This window comes from Manacus vitellinus, unplaced genomic scaffold (assembly GCF_001715985.3).
Source record: "Manacus vitellinus isolate BGI_N305 unplaced genomic scaffold, ASM171598v3 scaffold_45_pilon, whole genome shotgun sequence".
In the NCBI taxonomy this organism is placed as follows: Eukaryota; Metazoa; Chordata; class Aves; order Passeriformes; family Pipridae; genus Manacus; species Manacus vitellinus.
Window position 1 is genome coordinate 71,122 of NW_021940571.1, and position 24,214 is coordinate 95,335.

The 24,214-nt window shown below is 40.1% G+C and overlaps 2 protein-coding genes across 4 annotated transcripts; both read left to right on the forward strand.

Annotated features, from left to right (window-relative positions):
• Positions 1–21: 21 nt before the first annotated feature.
• Positions 22–3,272, forward strand: LOC103761228 (tubulin alpha-3 chain). The gene is made up of 4 exons (XM_029962350.1): positions 22–994; positions 1,528–1,676; positions 2,021–2,701; positions 2,932–3,272. Exons 1-4 carry the CDS (start codon positions 739–741, stop codon positions 3,226–3,228), a joined length of 1,383 nt encoding a protein of 460 aa, XP_029818210.1. The 5' UTR covers positions 22–738; the 3' UTR covers positions 3,229–3,272.
• Positions 3,273–4,434: 1,162 nt separating this feature from the next.
• On the forward strand, positions 4,435–23,816 carry HPS3 (HPS3 biogenesis of lysosomal organelles complex 2 subunit 1). 3 transcript variants are annotated; one of them, XM_025895834.2, is made up of 17 exons: positions 4,435–4,674; positions 5,438–5,932; positions 7,174–7,360; positions 8,350–8,435; positions 9,503–9,695; positions 9,943–10,024; positions 12,312–12,466; positions 13,954–14,062; positions 14,272–14,453; positions 14,801–14,978; positions 15,608–15,838; positions 17,623–17,808; positions 18,962–19,150; positions 19,691–19,798; positions 20,163–20,369; positions 21,631–21,721; positions 22,867–23,816. In XM_025895834.2, the coding sequence occupies exons 1-17, from the start codon at positions 4,452–4,454 to the stop codon at positions 22,992–22,994; spliced, it is 3,030 nt and encodes a 1,009-aa protein (XP_025751619.2). In that variant the 5' UTR covers positions 4,435–4,451; the 3' UTR covers positions 22,995–23,816. The 3 variants fall into 3 exon arrangements, with proteins under 3 accessions (XP_025751619.2, XP_025751620.2, XP_025751621.2); XM_025895835.2 differs by lacking the exons at positions 12,312–12,466; positions 13,954–14,062; XM_025895836.2 differs by lacking the exons at positions 21,631–21,721; positions 22,867–23,816 and having other exon boundaries at positions 19,691–19,809; positions 20,163–20,252.
• The last annotated feature ends 398 nt before the right edge of the window (positions 23,817–24,214 follow it).

A 24,214-nucleotide genomic window follows, 5' to 3' on the forward strand; every position in this document is an offset into this window, starting at 1 on the left:
AACGGAAACAGCCGAGAGTACTGCGCTGGTGCAGCTGCCAAGAAAACGGGAAAGGGCAGCCCAGACACCTTACTCTTTCTTTTCCAGCTCTGCTTTTTCCTAGATACACTGTAACAGTAAACTAGAAATGCAGCTTACTTCCATCTCGGGTGTAAGACAAAACTGAGGTATCGGGAGATTAAACATACATGGCAGTTGCTTAGAATCAGGAGCTGGCTTAAAGTGGGCAGATGACATTTGATTGGGACTCTTGGAGAATTTCACATAAGAATATGTATGAAAAAAAATACATTCAAATTGTCAGGGGCTAAATACCACTACGCTTATTATAAAGAAAAACGTACTGAGTGGTCCTGTGCAGGAAAGATTCTTACAACAGTTACCCAGTATGTGGTTTGGCAACAAGTCAAGGAAATTTGGGGATATTATATAAAGAAGTCTTCCAAAAGCTAAAAGAAGGTGAAAAAGAGACTAGGTTGAATATTAAAGATATATATGCAGCATCATAAGGGATGTGTTCATAGAGACTAGGTTGCCTTTAGGATCTTCCAATATTCTCAAAGTCAGTGCAGGTCAACTAAGGTGAGTAGTGTCTTGCTAGCAACAGACAACATTTGTTCTCTTTAAATTGTCACTCAAGAGAAACCAGGGAATATTGCACCAGAGAAAGATCATGGAAAAATACAACCCACAGATAGCTAGTTATAATGAGAATAAAATATAGAAGCAGGTAACTCCATGTCTTATTATTGTTGTGTTTTAACTTCGCAGCGTGAATGCATATCCATCCACGTTGGTCAGGCTGGTGTTCAGATTGGCAATGCATGTTGGGAATTGTATTGTCTTGAACATGGGATCCAGCCTGATGGTCAAGTGCCTAGTGATAATACTATGGGACGTGGAGATGATTCATTTAACACTTTCTTCAGTGAGACAGGAGCTGGTAAACATGTTCCGAGAGCAGTGTTTGTGGACCTAGAGCCAACCGTAGTTGGTATGTACCCAGCATTAAAGGTCTTCAGTGAAAAAGTGAGGATCCTTTATGGATTACCTACTGTCTTTTTTTGTCTGTTAAGAACACTATAGATTTTAAAAGATGTGTGTCTGGATGCTGTTTTGACATTTGAGGTTATTGTTATTTGAAAGAAATTAAATAATGGCCTACAGGTAACTATTTGGAAAATGATAGAACTTTTCTACGATCTGGATAATCTTTCCAGACTGCTGCACTGCATCCAGAGCTCTGTTTGATGGTTGTCCAGTACCTCGTCTGTACCTGTAATGTAGTTTTCTGAGTGACCTCTGTGTTCCTCAAGTACAAATACTGCTTTGTGTGTGCTTGATGTTTACCCCTAAAAAAAGTGGCTGAAGTTGAGCCAACTTCTTAGACTAGTCAGACAAGCTGTGCATAGTAAGAGATGCTGTCTGCACTCTTTTGACACATGTGCTTAGTGTGTTGTCACTAGGCAGCACACACAGAACCGAACAGATCAAATTTATGATGTGGTGTTTTGGGGTTTTTTGTAGATGAAGTACGTACAGGCACATACAGGCAGTTATTCCATCCTGAGCAGCTCATTACTGGGAAAGAAGACGCAGCCAATAATTATGCCAGAGGCCATTATACCATTGGAAAAGAGATCGTTGATCTAGTGCTAGACCGCATTCGCAAACTGGTAAGAATTCATGCTGCAAGTTAGTATTTAAAATAATTGATACAGCTCTATAGCTATCTATATTGATGGTTTTCTGTTTTTTTTTCACTAAGAATTTTGTGCATACTTAATTGTTTAAAACAAAACACAATAAACCTTTTATTTCCTTGCCTGTCCCACCCCCCTTTAAATAAAAATTCAGCCAGTTAAACCAGGACCTTTCAAGAAAGCTGTTTTTTTTTATTATAACAATGTCAAACTAACAAACTTATGACAAATGCTTTTGAATGATTATTTTAATACTGATTTCTCCAAAACCATCACTAACTGGTTTTTTTCTCCCATTTTTTTCCACTCCATTATAGGCTGATCTATGCACAGGGCTGCAAGGTTTCCTTATATTTCATAGTTTTGGAGGAGGCACTGGTTCAGGGTTTGCTTCACTGCTTATGGAAAGGCTCTCTGTTGACTACGGCAAGAAATCTAAACTGGAGTTTGCAATTTATCCAGCACCACAAGTTTCCACTGCTGTAGTGGAACCCTACAACTCCATTCTAACTACCCACACAACATTAGAGCATTCAGACTGTGCCTTCATGGTAGATAACGAAGCCATTTATGATATATGTCGTCGTAACCTGGACATTGGCCGTCCTACTTACACAAATTTAAACCGATTAATTGGGCAAATTGTTTCATCCATCACAGCCTCACTGCGTTTTGATGGAGCCCTTAATGTAGATCTGACAGAATTTCAAACTAACCTGGTTCCATACCCACGAATCCATTTCCCCTTGGTAACATACGCCCCCATCATCTCTGCTGAAAAAGCATATCATGAGCAGTTATCTGTGGCTGAAATTACCCACTCTTGCTTTGAACCAGCCAACCAGATGGTGAAATGCGACCCTCGCCATGGCAAGTACATGGCCTGCTGTATGTTATACAGAGGCGATGTCGTGCCCAAGGATGTCAATGCAGCCATTGCCACTATCAAGACTAAACGTACCATTCAGTTTGTGGATTGGTGCCCAACTGGATTCAAGGTACGTAGCTTTTTAAGTCCTCAATATCTGAATGATTAGCAATTGTGTAGTTCTCAGAGATAACAGTCATGCTAAAATATTGTAATGTCCCTGTTAAATATTTTGATAAAGTCCAGAATAACTCTAAGCTATTTTATTTAATTATAACTATGGTGATTTTTGGTTGTTAACGGAAATGAGCCTTTAAACCTTAGCGCTCCTAAGGAAAGTTTTCATTTGTTGTCTTAAAGGTGGGCATTAACTATCAGCCTCCAACTGTGGTGCCAGGTGCTGACCTTGCCAAGGTGCAGCGGGCTGTGTGTATGCTGAGTAACACAACTGCTATTGCTGAAGCATGGGCTCGGCTCGACCACAAATTTGATCTCATGTATACCAAGCGTGCCTTTGTGCATTGGTATGTTGGGGAAGGGATGGAGGAAGGAGAATTTTCTGAAGCCCGGGAAGATCTGGCTGCCCTTGAGAAAGATTATGAAGAAGTTGGTCTAGACTCAGTAGAAGCAGAGGCTGAAGAAGGAGATGAATATTGAGAAAACTAAAGCCTGGAAAAATTTATTTACAAAAAAAAAAAAAAGAATTGCAGAACCCTGTTCACTTGTTTGTTTTTAAATGAAGTTTTCAAATGTGTTTTCAAATAAAGTTTTAAAGATTCTACCATCTCTGTTTTTTCTTCTTCACTTAATTAATGTGTGTATTCACTAAGGAAGGACCATTTGAGATTACAGGTTTTGGTAGCAGATCTGTTACCTGCTTTAAAAGTGTGTTGTAATTTTCACATTCCTACGTTCACCTAGTAAAAAAAAAAAAATCTAATGTCCTTTACAAATGAATAGAGCTTTAGAGACATATGGAAGCAGTTAATTATAGGGCACTTGGCTTGTGTAAAAACCACTGACCCAGTTGGTGAGAGCATGGTCCCAGTAACACCAAGATCATGGGTCTGATCCCCGTACAGGCCATTTACTTAACAGTTAGACTGGATCCTTAGGGGTCCCTTCCAACTCAGGATATTCTGTGAAATACACTTTCTTTGGTCCTGAATCTGGAAACTGAGACAAAAGTTTAAGTTTTGTTTGGGGGGTTTTGTTGGTTTGGGTGTGGGTTGTACATTTTGGGGTTTTTTTCTTGCCTACGTGTTCTATAAAACCAGGAGAGAGAAAAGGGGCAACACATACTAAAGATACCAGAAGTGATTTTTTTTTCAGAAGTATTTGTAACTAGTATCCGTGGAGCATGCAGTGTATGCAGAGCGTATGGAGTTATGAAGAAAGAACTGCTGCATTTAAATACAAAAAAGTATTTGTGTTTGTATCTGGAAGACTGCAAGATGCCAGGTCTCAGCAGCCTGGGACGTTACCCTCGCTGCTCGTCGGCGGCAGCTGCTCCGAGCCACGCCCACGGCAAATCCGCTCCGCACACGCACCTCCCACCCAAACAATTCCTGAGCCACCGTTCCCAGTCCCATCTCACCTTAATGATCGCTTCCAACTTACGCTCCCACTCGGGAGTTCCTGCAGTGCACGGCGCTGCTCTGCGATGGCAGAGCATGCCCGGGAGTGCTCACACAGCAACGGAGCCGCACTAAGGCCACAGAGCCCCTCGTGCTAGGCCACCTGCCCCGGGGCAGCCGCACGCTGCCGGCGGAGCCGGCCCCGCAACCCGCCGGGGGAGGTGGCTCTGCCCGCTCTGCCCCCGCGGAAGTGCAGGCGCCGCCCCGAGAGGCCTCCGGGGCGCACTTCGCTGCTGCGGGACCATGGTGCAGCTTTACAACTTGCACCCGTTCGGGTCGCAGCGAGTAGTGCCCTGTAAGCAGGAGCCGGCGCACTTCTGCTGCGGCCAGGACGTGCTGTTCGTGGCCAGCACGGCGGCCAGCTGCAGGGTAGAGGTGTTCGCCGTGCGCGACCAGGGCCGCTGCGAGCCCCTGGGCTCCTTCGCCACTCTGGGCCCGTGCTGCGCATGGCGCCACAGCTCGGCAGGTCAGTCCCCGCGACCGCCGGCTCCGGGGGTGCGTGGCTGGGGAGGCCGGGACGTGTCCGGCTCGAATGCGGGAAGAGGCCCGAGACTCCGCCGGGCGGGGGGGAGCAGGCCGGAGCGGGGGGGGCGAGCGGCGCCGCTCGGGTCCCGCGCCGCGGGAGGAGGGCCTGGGCCGCTCCCACCCCGCCTTCCGTCCGCCCGGGGTCGGCTTCGGGCGCGGCGGCTGGAGCGGGCTGGCCCAACGGGGCCGGCCTGGGGCCGGTGGGGAGGGCGCGGGCCGCGTCTCCCTTTGTTTGCCGTCTGCGTCCGCCCAGGGTAGGGACAGTGCTCTCTCCCTTGCTTTTGTTTTATTGGGATTTGGTTTTCAGAGCACGGGGCGGGTGGTCGTTCCAGCCAATCCCACAGCTCTTCTGTTAGTCTATTGCTTTCCCTGGTCTGTAGAGAACAAAACGGCACTGGGGACGCAGGCTGGGGGGGAGGAGGCGGGTTTGGTCTGCAAATACAACTCATATAGTGGATTCACTTACGAATTATTCTGGACCTAGATGTATAAGTTCTTTTTTTTAATGGTATGTTAAGTGTGTGCCACCCAGCAAAAAAAAGTTGCACTTTGTATTTAATTTAGAGGAAAATTGGTGAAAACTGCTTTTGGAATTTTGAGTTGAGACTTTAAGATGTTCTTTGTAACGAACTACAGAAGGTAAAGAGCTCAAAAATTGTCATCTATTCTGTAATGATATATCAGTATCACTGCTTTCTTTTAAGGAGACTATCTGGTGACAATTGAAGAAAAAAGCAAAGCAACTTTCCTAAGAGCATATACGAACTGGAGATGTATGTCTGCAGGGAGCTCTCGTGTGTGCGTTCGGATGGTTGGTCACAAGATGGAAGAGTCATACAGTGAAACCTTGAAAGAACAGATGTCAGTTGTTGAAATGCCACTTTCAGACCCTCCACTGTGCATTTCATGTTGTCCCGTAAATGGAGATCTTCTTGTGGGCTGCAAGAATAAACTAGTCATATTCTGTTTGAAATACCTGGTCATAAACCAGAATTTGACTGTGTTAGATTTTGAACGCTCCTTAATTTTGCACATTGATAATCTCATTCCTGCTGAAGTTGCATTTTGTGCCAGACATATAGCCATAACAACAGAGCTGGACGTTCTAATCCTGAAACTGGAACTGGCCCAGCAAAGTGCAGACAGGACAGAGCAATGTGCTCAAGGAGTCAGTGTACCAGAAAAGACTGTGGATGGAGGTAAGTGCAGAAATAATTTTTTTTTGTATCTTTAAGAATCTGCTCACTGATTCCTGTTATTCTGAAAGTAGGCTCAAACAAGGTCTTTGCCCTTCAGCACATATTTCTAGATCATCCTATGACTGTCAGCTGAATGTTCTAGGGCATGAAAAGTTGTACCAACCTGCAGTTGGAGGTAACAATTCAAATGAATATGCCATCATTCTGCACACTTTCAGGATAGTGCAGCCTCTACAGATAGAGAATTAGGTCCCTGTTTTGGCATGCTACCATGGGCCAAACTAAAGTGGTAGTAGTTTAATGTGCTATGTTCAGAAAAATTATTCTGTCAGTGTCACTGCCTAAATAACCAGCTTACACATTTAAGAGTGTTTCTGTGGCAATGCCTGTGTACTTTTGTAACTGTTAGTAGGCTCAGAACCTGCATAATCAAGCAAATTCTCCTGTTTCAGTCCTTCTTCTTATTCAGGGGCTTGCCTTAAAATCCTAGAAATCCCAGAAATAGATGTACTCAGTACATCATTCCTGTATATTGCAAGAAATCAATCCATATGTAATCAATTATCAGTTCCCACCTTTCCAAAAGTATACATATCAGGTGAACACCAACAAACTTTAGGAAAGTCCTTCGCTTATAATTAAAGAAACTTAGAAGGATGGTCTTTTAGAAATGGAAACTGCACCTACAAAAAGATTAAAAGGTAAATAAGACTTGTCATAGGAAAAATATAAATGGAATGCTCTTCACTGAGTGAAGGTGGATCTTTTCTCAGATCATGGCATTCTACCCCTAGTTGTTTTTATTACTAAAAACTAGATAGAAAAGTTCCAGTTTCTCTCTGAGTGTTGTTAGGATTTGCTTTCCAGAACTTGAGTTTAAGAGAACACAGCTTTCTGTGATTGCTGCCTTTTCCTTCTCAAAACCTCTCCAGCCAAAAGACAACATTTTTTTATGACAAATCATTTGCAGCACAAGTTGCTTTGGACTTGCTTTCTAATGAACAGTTTACATCATGGGAGGTTTTTTCAAAAATCTTGACTGCTAGGTATTCAGACTGCTGAGGCAATTAAGGAATTGTTCTTGTCTTCTAGCATGGCTGTTTTCAAAATCTCATGGTTTGAGGAAGCAAATGCTAGCTAAGTAGCTGTAATTGGACTATTTAATTGATACTGTGTCATACCAGTTTCTTAGTGCTGAATGGAATGGTTTGAACAATTAAGATAACATTTTCATTGTTCAGGTGTGAAAGATGAAAGCCCTTCAACACATACTTTGCAGCTTGAATTAGATGAGTTCATCATATGTCAGAAGCCAGTGGAACTGCTTGGGGAAGAAAGTAAGCTATGTGAGATACCCATCACACTGGAATCCACAGAGTTACCTACTGAAGACACAAAGTGCTTCCAAGTGCGGTATCTGCTTTTCAGGTATTACAAATGTATTTTCCCCTTTATGGGTTAATTTACTACAAGAAACCAAAATGAGTTGTGGATTACATCTTTCTGAAAGAAAACTGGTATTTTGACTTTTGGGGTTTTTATAAGGGTCAGGGTTTCTTTTGAACTGAGGAAATAATGGGATACCAAAGAAAGCCCTTTTTAAAATATATTGGAATATTTCACTTAGAAGGGATCTGCAATAATCGTCTAGTCCAACCGCTTGACCACTTCTGAGCTTAGCTACTGGTAAAGCGCAGTACTAAAGGCACAGTCCAAATGCCTCTTAAACAATCACAGGCCTGGAGCATTGACCACCTCTGTAGGAAGCCTGTTCCAGTGTTTCACCACTCTCTCGGTAAGAAAATGCTTCCTCATGTCAAGCCTGAAAGTCCCCTGGCACAGCTTTGAGCCCTTCCCAGGTGTCCTGTCCCAGGATCCCAGGGAGAAGAGCTCAGCATCTCCCTCTCCAGGTCCCCTTCTCAGGAAGCTGATTTAGTCTTCCTCTTCTATTAACGTTCTTATCAAAGACCGAGGAAGAATTGATGTCACAGTCCAGCAGTGAATTCCAAAGCAAAGCAGGGACAAGGATGACACATAATAGGAAAGAAAAGTAGGATTGGAGATGACATGACGTTACATACAGCTCAGTGGAATAAAAAGAGAGGGGTTGAAAAAAAGCTTAAATTGAGGTCCAAATCAATTGCCACATGTCTTCCAGTGATCTCAAACTTTGACATGCATCTTGCAGACAAGCAAAGAAAGAGGATTCTGGTTGCAGGAACTCAAGATAGTTGTATCTAGCTGTGCCCTGTGCTTCTTGGCATTGCTATGCTAATGGCATTGCTAGGAGTGTGAATTGTTGTTGAGTGTTAAAACATGAGCTATGCCTGTTCTAACCAGTGCCGTTTACTTGTCCAAAGTAGATCATCATAATCTCACTGTGGTCCCATGTTGTTGTTTTGGATTTTTTTCTCTAGACGTTTTACACCCGACCAGTCACCGTTTGGGTTTTGTGAAGAGACGAAGTTGCATTCTGTTCAACTGCTCCCTGTATATCAGACAGGTAAATGGCTACGTGCGAAGGCACAATGGGCTGTATCATAGGAGACTGTGAGAGGAAGGAGCTTCGTTGTATATCCTTTTTTGTACGCTGTTTCTGTATGATTTGTTTTTCAAATTCAGATCTTTCCTCCCTTTTCCATGATTTAAACTGAGCTTCTGTTAAAAAAAAGTCTTTAAATTTCTCCAAGTTCCGCATAAACCTTGAACTAAAATACCAATTCATCACACCAAAAGAGGAAGACTACATCAGCTTTTATCAGTTCTCTACAGATTAATTTTGTGTTGCAAAACAGTCACTCTTTACATTGCATTAATAAAATTATCCTCAGTGTTTTAAGGTACTAGACTGCTACTCATTAGCCCACAGAGGAAATCAGGGTAGTAAACCTTAAGATACAGGTTACCTTTCTGACAGGCTTTAATTGAAAGGGAAGGGATGAATGCAAATTTTAGGGGTTCACTAGCTCAAACCCCAAAAGACCCATGGAAGAATTTAATGCTGCATGTTAGCAGTTGGATAGAATCATAGAATATGCAAAGTTGGAAGGGACCCACAGGGATCATTGAATCCAACTCCTGGCCCTGCACAGACACCCCAACAATCCCACCCTGTCCCTGAGAGCATTGTCCAACCACTCCTGGAGCTCTGTCAGCCTTGGGGCCGTGCCCACTGCCCTGGGGAGCCTGGTCAGTGCCCAACCACCCTCTGGGGGAAGAACCTTTTCCTGATGTCCGACCTAAACCTCCCCAGACACAACTTCAGACCATTCCCTTAGGAACTGCATGTAGACTGCTATTAGGTCTCCCATCAGACTCATCCAGGCTGAACAAAGCAAGTAACCTCAGCAACTCCTCGTATGGCTTCCCCTCTAGGCCTTTCACCATCTTAGTGGCCCTCCCTTGGTCTCTCTCTAATAACTTCATATAATTCTTTTTACTAGCTACTAACAAAACCAGTCTGAAACTTGGGCAGGTTTGGTAGTATCTTTTAGGCATCAGGCTTGCAATGGAATTGCCAGGTTTGGATTTATGAAGTATATAAAATGTCTTTCTTATTGTTACATCTAGGAAGCTCTTTGACAGCCTATGAGGAAACTGAGAACAAGAGAGAACTACTGAGTCTCTTTTGCTTTTTCTCTTTACCTCATGTTGGATATCTCTACTCTATTGGGAAGGTAGTAGAAGTAATTTCTACTTATCAGTATTCAGAGAAGTCAGAGCAGGCAGTCCTTACTCCACAGTTCCTGCACGTCATTACAAGGTACTAAGTTTATGATTTTGCTGATACTATTACTATGTTTCTCTATGCTGCTGCCCTTTTTTTTTTTTACTCTGATACATCCTTCATAGTCTGGAAATTTCTGGGCAGACTTATACGTTAGTCCAGTGGGCCCTCCTGCTTAGGCTTCAAAGCCCTTCAAAGGAAAAAGAGCTGATTCTCTGGCTACTTGATTTTTGCAAGTCTTAATTTCTTTCCTTCATTGTTGCATTTTCGTATTTCCCTCTAGTGAGAACCTGCAGTGTTTCACAGTGAGATGCAGTGCAGCAGCAGCTCGTGATGAGGATCCCTATATTGATACGACTGTGAAGGTGCACCTCTTGTTATCTCACTAAAACTGTTGGGGTAGTGGTATGGCACTTAATTGACTTAGTTTCCTTTTGAAATCCTCTTAGTTTCTATTGGCTGAACCAATGAAGTAACATCAAAAATTAATATTTTACTTCTATCTATGGCATATCGTATTTTGATGGTCTACAGATGTCTCAATGAAACAATCTGTTATTGCCATCTTAAATTCTAGACCACGAGTAGAATGTTTTCAAAAACTTCAAAAGCTATAAAATCACTTCTTTTTTAAGCTATAAATTCCATGCTTTTCCGTATAAAACTGAACGAAGGGTGCAGAGTTTTCCCTTATTGTAGCTGATGATGTTTCTCTCTCTCAGGTGTCCTTGAAAAACCAGTTTTTGTAGGAGTGTAGACAATCAAACAAGTCTGCTACCACATACTTAGGGCATGCTTTTTAGGAGGAGGGCTTTTGATCCTTGGAGGTCTTAATTTTCCCCTTCCTTAAATGGCTTATCAGTAAAAATCTATTGAATTGTAAAGGTTGTGATACACATTAATAAGCATAGTAGGAAAGGTAGATTGAGGTGTATTTTATGTTAGCATTTAAGGATTTCTGTTGAGCATGCAGGCAGCAGACATAAAGAATCTATAGGACAGTAGAAGTTTTATAAAATTTTCAAGAGCCAAACACGTATTCTCTGCTCTCCAGAGAGGTACTAGATAACTAATACAAACATGTGACATAATCTGTCCTGTCCATTCTCCAGTCTCAGCTTTCTGTGTTTTCACTGTGGGTTACATTCAAGTCCATCACAATTTCTCCAGTCATCCAAATGCTGCCTCCTGCCTCCAGAGGAGGTTTGGAGGGATGTGCAGGCTGCAGTCTCACACGGATGTCTGTGCTGCAGCTTGCTGTCCACAGGCTGCAGATCCTCCATGGGCTCCAGTGCCACAGGGCTCCAGGAGTTTGAAGTGTGAGGATGATGATGGTTATTTTTATTATTTGCTATTATTATTTTTCCTGCTGTTTTTTTACACCAGTTTAAGAGCTGCCTGGTTCTGTTTCTGGTTCTAACTAGCCCAGGGCAGTTTAGAGTCTCTAGGTCACCCCTGCAGGCCTCCACCTTTTACAAGAAATGTTGAGGTGTCTTCAAAACCCAGGTTACACGTATAATACTGTGTTGCCTTGCTTCACTGTGTATGTTAATTTGTAAATGTAGTATTTTATCTTTTTAAAGCTGTAAATTTAGAATATTTCTGTGCAAATGAGGTTGCATTTTTCAATTTTTAGTCCAGTGTAATAAGGTAAGCTTTACCTGAAAGGTGTATATTGAACAAATTGGAGATATAATATGGAATATGTAATGTAACAATAGGCAAGCAAATATAATACTTCTATCTGTAATTGCTTTTTATAAGCAACTGAAATCAAGACTTTTATAACCAGGCAGTCTTTTACAACTTGGTCAAATTCAGACTATTTGGGATTAAGTTTCGCACATCAGACATCTGGCTCAGGCTGCATTATTTTAAGACCACACCTTGAGTATTGTGTTCAGCTCTGGGCCCCTCAGTTCGGGAAGGATACTGAGGTGCTGGAGCAGGTCCAGAGAAGAGCAACAAGGCTGGTGAAGGGACTGGAGCACAAGTCCTATGGGGAGAGGCTGAGGGAGCTGGGGCTGTTCAGCCTGGAGAAGAGGAGGCTCAGAGGTGACCTCATCACCATCTGTAACTACCTGAAGGGAAGTCCTAGCCAGGTGGGGGTTGGTCTCTTCTCTCAGGCACTCAGCAATAGGACAAGGGGGCACGGGCTTAAGCTCCGCCAGGGGAAATTTCAGGTGGATATCAGGAGAAAATTCTTTACAGAGAGAGTAATCAGGCACTGGAATGGGCTGCCCAGAGAGGTGGTGGACTCACCATCCCTGGAGGTTTTTAACCGCAGATTGGACGTGGCACTGAGTGCCATGATCTAGTAAATGGACTGGATTTGGACCAAGGGTTGGACTCGATGATCTCGGAGGTCTTTTCCAACCCAATCGATTCTATGATTCTATAAGACATATAGCTAAAACTGTAGTAGCTTTGAAGAGGGAAATAATTTATTTTTTTTTACTCATTGTTAAATATTTCTTGTCATGCTTTTATGAGTATTTTTATTCTTGTTTAAGTGAAGCACTCAAAGTTAGGAAAGCCAGGGAATGTTTTTATTGTCAGATCATTGTACAAAGGTTAGTTTTTTCCCTGATTTATTTAAAGACTCAAGGTACATACTAACTGAAATGACAAAACAATCCCTTTCCTTTATAGGCTTGTCCACCTGTTACACTGGATGTCTGCACATTAAGAATGCAGCTTTTTATAGGACCAAGAGCTATCTGTCATTTCAAAAACCATATAATTCTTTTGACTAAGGCAGACACAGAAGATATTACTGAAAGAAGAAAACCTACAAGAAGGATGCTGTAAGGATTTCTGTCTTTTAGGGAGACGGTACTTACAGCTCTGTGTACAGTGCTGAATTTGTGGGTATTACAGTTGGAGTGGTTCCTCTGTGGAAAAAGTGTTTGAAATAATTCCATTCTTAGTGAATGAGAACAGAAATCAAGCTTTTTTTTTTTTTAATTCTATTGTATTAACTGATGCAGAAGAAATGAGAGTAGGATCACAGATGCTTGAAATCAACAAAATGTTAAAATAACATTACTAAGAATTTAGCCGGAGAAGAAAAAAATATTTGTCTTGAGAAACAAAAATACTGTGTAGAGTACCAAAGCTACAGGTTACAAAATGTGCTGTAGCACAAAATGATAATGTCTTATCTTTGGGGTTCTTTACAAGAAAAGTTATGATCACTACAGTTATCCATGACAAAAGTTAGATCAGACTTTGGCCCAAGTTACTCTTGTAGCATGTATGTAGCCAGAGGCATATGTTACTTTTTACCAATTTCCATGGGAACTGCTATTCCCCTTCTTTTTTGAGGGCTTTTCATAAAACATCTAAGGAGCTATTCTAAACAGCTATTCAGAACCCACATTTATTAAAGTCAGTTCAAGTTAATTAACAAGAGTGGGACAGCTATGGTTGACTGAAGCAGTTATGTGAACCAGTATTTCTTAAAGCCTAGAGCAGACATTATTCAGGAGAAGATAAGGTTAAGTCCATCAGGGAGAACGCCTATTCAAAATACTGTAGTTTTCTTGACTAAAGCACATTTTCTTCTGCCAGTTGTGTTGTTTCAAATATTCTGATTGGCATTTGAGGAAGATACTCTTTTTGCCTTCTGTAAAGGACATAGGTTGAACAAATACTGGGCTACTTAGCACCATAATTTGAAAATAAAGATGTAAATATCCCAGAACAGTTAAAACCAAAAAGCAGAACAAAAAGAGTCTGTGTTTTCCTGTGGTGTTTTTATGGGCATTACAGACCTAGATATTTCTTTACACAATATCTTGGCAAACACTTTGATAGAGCCGCAGGGGCAAACATGCAGTAAGTCCTTACAGAATGTACATAAACACTTTAGCTAATTTAAAGTACTTAAATAGTCAAGGTCAGGTTTGATGGGGCCCTGGGCAGTCTGACCTGTTCCAGTGGGTGGCATCCCATGCTCATGACGGGGGGGTGGAACTCGATGATCTTTAAGGTCCCTTCCAAGCCAAGCCATTTGATGATTCTATGATTCCTGTAAGTACCTGACACTACCTGGTGTTAAGCACTGGAGAAGATGTAGTATACAGTTCTGATGATGTTCCTGGTGTATGAACATGCCTATCCCTATTTTGTTATTAGCTGTTATGACCTAAATTCACAGCTTAACTCTCCAGCATTTACTAGTCTGCAAACATACGTATTTATGCATTTGAATTATCAAATGAGCAGTGGTGTTTTGGCTGCATAGTGTTTATTTTGATACTGACAACTCAACTCTTTTCCTCCTCTCTAGTTCCAGAAAGGCTGACAGCATCAAATCCAGAACAAATTCTGAGTCAGAACCTGGTTGGAATTTATATATTATAAACACTGTTTCAACCATTCAGCTTTACAGAGAAATGGTATTGCCCGACTCCTGCTTTTGTTGTTTGCTAACTAAAATAGGTACTGTTAATTAATCTCTGATGCATGCTATTGCTGAATATAATGTAATGTATTTCTCATGTACAGCCCGTAATCCTATTTCAAATGGCTGCTTTCCTCATTAGAATTGCTCCTGTATATTCTTAATTTTTGCCAGTAGCTCAAGTATATCCTGTGTCTGTTCTAGGTAGATTATAGTAGAACTTACGAAAATGTTAAAACTGAGAGCTGCATCCATCTTTTGAGTGAGGCTCACTTACTGATCCGAGCAGCTATAATGGACCCTCATTTCCTTAAATCAGATGAGAAAGAAGAACTTCTAAGAGCATTCAGAGAAAGTTGTGCGTTCTTAGGAGACTGCTACAGCAGGTATGTTTTAGATGTTGAAGTGGTATAGGTGAGCTGTGTTTCCACTAATGTAACCTTAAAATGAAAATCCATAATTCTTTGCTGTTTTACATAAGTATTACGTATGTAATATAAGTCTCTGTATTTTACAAAACCAGCTTAATCTGGTCATCTCTTCAGTGTCTGGTTGTCTTTACTGTCATTAAACACAGAATGCAACCATTATGTGAATATGAACTATGAATATGCAGATAACTGATGTGTCTGTGACTTTGTTTGATGTATTGTTCTAGTTCTTACCAAGAGTGATGGCAAAAGTGTTGCCCTCAGTTGCTTTGTTAATTTTTTCCCTTCTCTGTTGCTTACAGATTTGACACAAAGGATTACCACCTTGCTTTGCCATACTACAGAATGTCAGGTTTATCCATGACTGAAGTTTTAAAGAGACTAGTTTCAGAAGGTGATGAAATACAGACATATGAGAAAGGGCTTATATTTTACTTAACTCACTCTCTTAATGAAGACTTGAACGAAGAATTAAGCAAGGTAGAAAGAAGTTGGGGTTTTTTTGTAATCTGTTGATTTAGTTCTGATTTTAAGAACTGTGTATCCAATTTTAATCAAATTCTCATTGAAAATGATGAGCTGCTTATTTAGTTTTACAGTTATTCTTTTTCACATTATTTTTATTTTCCCATTTTCACTGAAAAAATAGCAAGCAGCACTTGTGATGCTTTGGACTGATTTCAAGCAACATATTATGGATTTGGCTATCATGATGCATGTTGGTAGTGATCTGTTTCCCACTTGCACACAGAGACACTTTTGGTTTAGGAAAGCTCTGCCTCAGATTTCTTTCATTTCCCATTTCTGTAGCAAAACAAACTGTTTCTTTGAACATTGCCAAATTGTACAGTTTGGTAAAAACAATTCACTGTGGGGTTCTCCTAGCACCCCAGAATATGGGTTGAATCACTACCAGTTAGTGATCCTTTATTTTTATTAGTAGGGAGGAGAGAGGCAGGAGAGGCACTGTGATTTGATAGCTAAGCTGTACTTGTCTGTTTTAAAAAAAAGGCCACCAAAACAACAACAAAACTGCACTACTTTCATATGCAATAGTAGACTGTATACCTGAAAAGGTCTAAACTGTCAAATGGCTTTTATTTCAATAGGAATCAGGAAATAAAATTCTCCAGATATTCTATCTCGCTGACCCTGTGCAGCTGCCTCATATCCTTTGCAGCCCCTGCATGAGAAACGTGTGTCCTTTGACAGCTGTGAAGTATCTTCAGAAAGTAGAAAAGATGATGCCATCAGTGGTCCTGACACTTACTAAGGCTTTTTTGGCTCTGAAAATGGGAGACCTGATAATGTATGAACATGAGATGGACTCCTATAAGGAGGTAAAGTATGCTGAGAGCATGAGCTATTCACACTTTGCCAAAGCCCAGGTCAGTTGTTTGACTTGTAGTTGCATTTTACAGTAAAAGAAACTTTCAGTGACTCCCCTTCCTCCTGATGTGCTGTGTAGGCTCCACTGAATGTGTGCAATGGCAGTAGAACGGAGGGCTGGCACACACTGGGACTGTACAGTTTACCCTGCAGGTAGGGTATTGTCTTGGCAAAGCCTTACCAAATAAGTAAAAGTTTGGAAGCTCTTAATTCTTGATAAATTAAATACTGTTTACTGGGAGGTAACAAGCTCTGCAGAGCCAGTGCTCTTCAGCTGCCTGGCTTGTATAGCAGTATAGGGTTGTATAGTAGCATCTCTACACCCCTACACCTGAAGTTAATATGTGATACGCCCATGAAAACACCATCTCTATGGAAACAGGCATTATAAAATTGCTCGTGAAGCAGGATATTCATCCATTGTGCACACAAACTGAAATTTCAGTATACAATTTCACATGTTTCTTATGTGGCATCAAAGCACTTAACCCTTACTAAGACCAGATCAGAATCTACTTCAGTGCTATCAAAATAAGAATTCCTCATCAGTGGGGAGGGAAATGTTAGTGGAGCTGTCTCTGCCATAGATGTTCACATGTGGTTTTAGACTGAGATCAATCTGTAAATTACTTCTTGGTAAGGTTGATCAGGACTGTGGAATATTCAAAGGTGACAGAGCTTGAAATACAGACTTGTTCTTAGAGTGAGATATTGGAAGTCTAAAAACTTTTGAAATACATGGATAGCTGTTCCAAAGTTAGATACCGTGCTTTGGTGGAAGAAGTCCTGGAGAGCTTTTAAAATCAGCAGTTTTTGAATTGCAAGGTGGGAACTGTGGGAAGCTCTTTCAAAAATTATATTCAGCATCATCTGCTTTTGCAGTGTGATCATATGAAATTGCCATGTTGTGAGCAAACATACACATTCCACTGCATGGTTGTTATTTATAGAATAGAACAGAATTTATATATAGAAAGTGACTGAGATATGGGTGTTGGGTTGTTTGGTTGGGTTTTCTTTCTTTCTTTTTAATCTGATCATATTAAATACGTTTTATTGCAGTTCACCTTTAAAGAAGCATTTTGTTTCAAAGTAGAAGAAACTAACACTTTTAGAAAACTAAAGAAAGGAAAAATGGTTTGTATTCATAGCAGGGTGAAATCTGAATCTTCCTCCTAGGTCTGCCTTATATTTGTGTAATTAATTTAATTTTCTTAGGCATCATTTCTCCGCTGTCTTTAAAGTGGGAATAGCACCTTGTTATGGTTACCTTCAAAAGCACTCACATACCCAGAAACAACTTACTATTGCACAAAGCGCAGCACATTTTGATTGTTGTTTCTGGAGTATTTTCAAAATGAAAATCATACTTTAGCAAAGTAATTTACACTAATTTAGCAAAGTAGTCTATTGGAAATTCAGCCAGTGATTTTTCAAAGCACCGTGTGTATTGTATGTCCTGGATTTCTTTGCAAAATTCAACTTTCACATGTGCACAGTAACTCCAGCTTTCAACAGCATGTTACTTTCAGTGTTCAGGCACAAGGCCTGCTGTTTTGGAGTGTTCATGCAGTTTGGAGCTCAGTTACTCTGTGAAAAAGGATTTGTTTTCTTCCCCTGACTTTCCTTCATTTCTCTATCTAAACTTCACTGCCTGAGGAAATACTGAGTTTATTGGGTTGAATCATGTATGTATTGAATTCCTTACCTGATTTATATCTGATTATGTTTGTAGACAATGCTGGCTTGTGGCTTCACTGGGCAACCACAACTCCTGAGGCAGCGTAAGGGAGGAATTGTTATGCCAACTGAGTTTGCTGTTCACCTGAAGGAGATGCAGCCTGGTTTACTCGTTGCTGCCACTGTGGCTTTACATGAGAACAGAAAAATTGAATTGGAAGAAGCAGATACCTTTTTCAAGGTTGGCCTGTGATCATTTTTTTTGCTTCTGTTTTTTTCATAGTAATGTTATTGGTAAGAAAAGCAGGCTCAGCTGCTCCTTCACTCATATTTCAGCACTTCTTCAGAAAGAGGGTTATATTCCAGTCATGATAGATGATTACAGAGTCAGAAACTGGACCTTCTGGAAAGAAATACTGGTTAAATGATGCAACACCCCCCCCCCCAAAAAATTCATTAAGTTCTTGTTTTTACCCTGTCATTTGAATGGAGAATATTCTGATCTCAGTGGTCTTTCAATGGCTTCCTAGTGACTGAGCTTCGTAAGGCTAATAAAATTTAACAGAATGTAGATAAATTAATTCCATAAGCTCCTTTTGAAGAAATCATTGGGATTAAAACATAATTCTAAAGAATCAGACTTAAATATGAAGGTATATAATGTTCTGATGTTCTTTATAAATTCCTGAAAGAAAAATGTGTCTCTGCAGTTTATGAGAAGAAATATTAACAGAATAGTTTTTCTAGCATCCCTGAAGTTTGCTTTAACTGGGAGTTAGACAAACCTTTTTTTCTTTTCTCTTCAATAAATAACTTACTTGGGTTAAAACATGTGTTCTTCAATGTAGGTATGTTGCAGTCTTACTATACCTGTTACTGTGAAAAACCTGTATCAAAAATAGCAAGTCATAAAGTTCAAATTAGAACAAGTGTTGTTGTTTAAAACTATTTGGGTACCAAATAAAAGTCCTTTTTGCTGACATAGCACATGTTAAAACATCTCCCTTGTGGGTCCTGCCATGATACCCAGCTGAGCTACACAGCATCTCTCATCATGGCCTCTATAGTTCTCTTTTGAAGACACCTGCTTGGCATATATAAAATTCTCCAAATTAGCAATCTGTAAATATTTGCTGATGGTGGTGATATTTCTGGCAGTGGAGTAAATCTTGAAGAAGAAATCAAATCTCTTGTTTAGAATTGATTACCTTAAAATCATTCCATGAACTTTTTACTTTGCCTAGCAGTGTATTATGTAGAATCACAGGATAAAAAAGGAATGAAAATTCTGCTTCTCAAAGTAAAAACTCTTCCTCCTGTTTCTTCTAATTTCTACTACTAATAATCACCATAGTCTGTGTTAACTTGCTGTCTTCTGTCATTTTTGTTCTTAGATGTTGTGTAGTAATAGTGAAAACACTATTCCTCAGCTCTTGGTGGACTTCTGGGAAGCTCTTCTTGTAGTGTGCTCTCAGGAAGAAATACTTCAGGAGCTCTTGCTGAGGCTTACTTCTCAGTATGTTTGGAGGATATCAAAAAAGCAACTTCCTGAGACTAAGCCGTTAAAAACAACAGAGGATCTGGTAAGTGGTAACCACTCAGAGGAGGCTTTAGGACTGCAGTGTTCCTCCAAAATCTGTCCAAATACCATCCTTACTATTTTAATTCTGGACAGTTTATCTGTTAAAAGAAGCAAGACTGAAAGCAAATAAGGTAGTGTGCAGTTACAGATTGGTATTGCTAGCTCAGGGCAGTCCTACTCCTTGGGGACATTTGCAAATATACTTCCAACAGGAATCTCAGCTCTGGATAGAAGTAAGGGCTAAAATTAAAAATGAGAATATGTCAGGTGGAGTGTTTGCAATTTCACAAAGCTTACTGAATGAGAAAATTGTGTGAATGATGAATTCTAAAGAATTATGAATGGGAAAGCTGAAATACAGAACTGAATAAAAGTTTCCAGTTTATTTGTTACTAAGTTGCGTGAACCAGAAGGAAGTGTAGCTGCTCTTCTAAATTACACTATTTGAGATTAAGATTTTCTTCACTTGTGGAGAGTTTCACATGGAACCATCACTAACAGAAATGTTTCTTTTATTGCAATTTGATTCTTTCTTGTATAGATAAATTCCTGTAATCATTTTGGGTTGATTTTCCCATGGGTGACTTCCATAATGTCAACTGGATGTTCATCTGATAAAGATTACCATGAAGACATCTCAAGACTACAGGTATGAAACAGGTATTAACTCTTACTGCTTACAACTTAGAGTCATTCTGCAAATATTCATATATGTATTAACAACTTTCTCCAGCAGACTCTTCTCCTCCTTCCCCCCTAAGTTATCCAAGTTGAAATAAAAGGCCAATTGAAACAATGGAAGAAAAAAATACTAAAGAGATCTGTTGGTAACAATGATATTTACATTTGCATCCTCTCTAAACTTGTTTTCTCAATTTTCAGCAACATTTATTAAGGGAAGTATTATTTTAGAATTATTCTGACAAGTAAGGGCTTCCATTCTAAGGTTATAGTTAGCATTTTTTGCAAAGTTTGTCTTAAATCCAAAGAATACATTTTGTTCTTGTCTTCAGTCTCTTTTATGTAGTCAGTCAATCAATGTGGCTTCAGTTCTGCCTGTCCTGGAGCCCCTGCCAGAGGCTGACACCGTGGGCCTGGCCGTCGGCGTGCTCTGCAATACCCGGCTGGGCAGGTGCGAGGAAGCCCTTGAGCAGCTCCTGCCGAGGTGTCCTGGTGCAGCCGTGCTCTACGCTCAGCACGAGCTCAGAGGTGACAAGCAGGTGTGCTACTTTCAGTACAGTTGTTCACTGTCTTCTGGGGGTTTTTCCTAACTAAAATGCTGTTGTGTACAGATGGACTCTGGATGGATCACAGCCCAGCTTTCAGACAAAGTGAATGGCTTAGCTTGCATTGAACCTCTTGCTTGGTGTTTTAATTTGCTAACTCGGTCCCCACTGATTTTAATGGAGTATTTTTTCCTCCAGTTTCTTCTGTCACTTACTGTATTCATTATAGTAAATTTAAAGCATAGTCTTTTCAGATGGCAGACTGTCTCAGAAAAGGGAGAGTAATATGGGTTTTTTCCACTGTAAATGAAAAATTACCTTGTTTCTCACTAATTGGTGTTCTAAATTGGCAGTGCTTACAGGTGAAATCTTACTGATAAGCTAACTGATAGGAGAACATGGTCCTTCAAAGAAAATCACACTTAAATGATGTTCTTCCTGTGTTGTAGTGACATCTTCTGACCTTATAACATCAGACTGGTACTGATGCACTAGTGGAACGATTATGTCTTTATGTCCCATTTTCCTGTTATCCCTCTATACAGTTTTAATGTTGGAATTGGTATTATTCCAGTGTTCCAGGAGTACAGGACTTTACTTCCATTGCCAATTACAGCTGCTCAATTAATTGTACACAGCTTTACTGACCAGAGTCAGTAAAGGTGATCCTCTACTAGATGGATGTACTAGAACTCTGTTTAAAACCAGATCTGAACTTTTTATTCAGATCTGAAAGCAGTTTCTTTGATTGTTTCCACATTAGATTTGAATGTGAGGTTGCAGTACTGAATCTGAGTGCAGGTGAAAGAAAAGTTACCAAGTTCAAAGGAGGAAAGAAGTCCCTTCTCTTCACTGCATTCTTATCAACAAAACTGTACACAAAACCTTATTCACTGCTATAGCTGTTGGGAGTAGACAGATGAGGTCAGGAGACAGAGCAATGTTCTTAGAGTAATGCTGTTTACCACTTTGCCTGGAGCTGTTTAGAGGGAAAAGTAAATTCTCTGACTGCATCGGTCTTGCCAGTGACTTTTGCTTTCTAAACTTTTGTCTATAGAGGTATAAGGGGCACTGTGTGAAGATTTTTGAGCAGAAAAAGGTTGCACTTAAGATGGAAAAATACAATATATGCAAAATCACTGCATTCCTGGCATTAAGTTCATCGTGACTGATCTGTATTTTTAGCAGCTCTTTCATACTCTTAATTGCAGTCCTTGTTGATGTACACTTTTACTGTGGGTTTTTGTGGATTTAGGCTCTGTGGTGGAACAAGCTGCTTCCTGAACTTTGCAAGAGAACTAGACTTATGGGAAATGACTGCCCCGTTCTCATTTCAGCACTCAAAGGTAAATCTGTTGGTTGCAACTCAACTCCAGAAGCCTTTGTATGTCAGCTAACAGTCTTAATAACTGTTCAGACTAAGGACAACTGATGTGGTAATTTGGAAGAAAAGGGGACCTTTTTCTCCAGCTACAGCCAATACAGTTTAGCAGTCTTTCTGGTCATTAGCAAGAGATTGTGCAACGTATGCACTGTACCCTCAGATAAAAATCACGGCATTCCTTTTGTATCGAAAACAGTTACTCGTTGTAATCATACTGTTTCTGTATGGATCAAGAATAGACACCAGTAAAAAAACTTACTAAATAGAGCTATTTGTGATTGTTTCTTGTTTTTTCTATGCTAAGTGACTATATTGTTCTTAGGTAACGGGCTGTTATTGATAACACAGGGGAGGCTTAAGTATGTATTGATGATTAGGTCATAGACTGAAAAAAACACAGTGTGTTATTACTAGAAGTAGAGAAATCCACCTTAGTAGTTATGTAGTCCTGTTACATGTTTGTAGGAAGTTAATAATATTGTGTATAGCTGAGGGGCCAGTGTGTTTGTTTTGACAAATTAAGCATGTTGAATAAAGCACATACATTGTTAAAAGTATGCCAATGGAATGCCTGAGAAAAACAGCATCAAGGGGTTGCATTGTGCTGCACAGGTTGCCGTGCTTTATCATAAAGTTCTAGTTTCTGGTGCCAGCAGTTTTTCTTTGGAATTTTTTTCATGCAATAACTGTCCTGTAGTCATTTAAGAACATATTAAACAGCTTGGTCTGAGAAGCTGCTTGCAAAACATCCAGTTTTACAGACAGTGCTGAGTTAGGGTACTAATAAGATTTCCAGGGCTTCCTTTGCATTTCATACAAAACATGTGAAGTACTAGATCAGACTTTCATTAGCATTAGTGCCATGTGTAGACCTGATGAGTCAAGATAGAGGTATGGTTTTAATTTAAGTCAGAATTTCAGTTTACTTTTGAGATTTTCTATATTTGTATTTGTATCCAAATGGGTATGTCTCAAATTTCATTCCACTTGCAATATTTAGATAATTTGATGACTTCAGTTCATAATTACATTGCTGATGACTGTTTTTGTTTCTTTGTTCTAAACTCAAAATACCTAAATGGGATTTTTCTCCCCTGCTCTGAGCAGAAACTTTATCAGTTGTTGCAATGGAATTGGAACTAAGGGATTTTGTCAGTCTTCTACCAGAGGATGGAACTGCAGCATTTTTCCTGCCACATGTTCTTCACTGCAGCCAGAGGAAGCTGCTGACCTAAAACAATGAAGTCTACTATCCACTCAAATACAAAGAATGTGCTGGAATAAAAAAGCAAATGAAACAAAGAAGCAAATGAAAGAAACAGCAGAGCTGCATAAAAGGTACTGTGGGACTACCCTCACATAAATCATCTTACTTCTTCATTGAAATCTTACATCAACTACTGAAGGACAACTGTCATCTGAGGTAAAGCAACTGTTTTGAAGCTAACTGTGGTGACAAGGCAACTGGAAAATACTGTACAGTACAATTGGACATACAGTGTTCACTGAAAGTAAAGCAGGAAGTCAGTCTCAAATCTGTATTAGTTGGATCACTGACCTAGGGAGGTCAGGCTCAGGCATGTGTCTACCTGTATGAGTAAAAGTAAGTACTTTACTCTTCCAAGTGGAATTGGGCCCTACTGACTTCATTTTGCAATGCTGGAATTCATTCCCTTGAATGGCAAAATCAGTCAGCTGCTCTGTCATCCTAAGGACATACCCATGCGAGTGTCACACTGAAAATGTTTTCATTTAGCAATTCGCAAGAAAAGGCCATAGATCCAAGAGAAACAGAGGTGGAAGACGGAGACTACTGCTTGCTTGCTGGTTTTAGTTTTCTTTCTTCTGTTGTATTCAGTTAGTAGAAAAGTACTTGAAGTATCACTAGGCCATAAATCCAGCTGAAAACTCTTATTTCTTCCAGTGTTTTGCTAAGCATCTGGGGTACTTGTGCATGTATATACTGATGTTTGTCTCGTGAACAGAAAGCATACTTCTGTTCCTTCAGAGCTGGAATTCAGTCATAATAAACTGTCACAATGTTTATGACTTTCTTATGAATATCGTTTGGGTTTTTTGAAAAATCTACCAAAAATACAATGATTCCCATGATCCCATAACCATATAAATCATCTAAAGACCTAATTAGCTGACACTGACTCTATTAAATCTGTTTTCACTGAAGTTGTAATGTTACTTAAACCTGTAGAAGTCAGGCAGAAGAGATCATCTATATTTCAGCTAAAATACATTAACAAAAAAAAGATAAATTGAAAGTAGTTTAAGTTACCCACGTAGCATTCCTGCTACCACTAAAATCAATTAATAATTTACTGGTAGGTGTTGCGCTGGTTTCAGTATAATCTTTCTACCTTAAAAAAAGGCCAAAACAATTTAGGTTTGTTACAGAGAAGCAACTTTGTTTGATAGGTGTAAACCAAGATGTTTTGCTTTG

Coding starts and splice junctions, on each gene's coding strand:
- LOC103761228 (XM_029962350.1), top strand. CDS start 739: ATGTCTTATTATTGTTGTGTTTTAACTTCGCAGCGTGAATGCATATCC. Junction 995..1,527: donor CCTAGAGCCAACCGTAGTTG/GTATGTACCCAG, acceptor GGTTTTTTGTAG/ATGAAGTACGTACAGGCACA. Junction 2,702..2,931: donor GGTGCCCAACTGGATTCAAG/GTACGTAGCTTT, acceptor GTTGTCTTAAAG/GTGGGCATTAACTATCAGCC.
- HPS3 (XM_025895834.2), top strand. CDS start 4,452: ATGGTGCAGCTTTACAACTTGCACCCGTTCGGGTCGCAGCGAGTAGTG. Junction 8,436..9,502: donor GCTCCCTGTATATCAGACAG/GTAAATGGCTAC, acceptor TGTTACATCTAG/GAAGCTCTTTGACAGCCTAT. Junction 19,799..20,162: donor AAGACATCTCAAGACTACAG/GTATGAAACAGG, acceptor TCTTGTCTTCAG/TCTCTTTTATGTAGTCAGTC.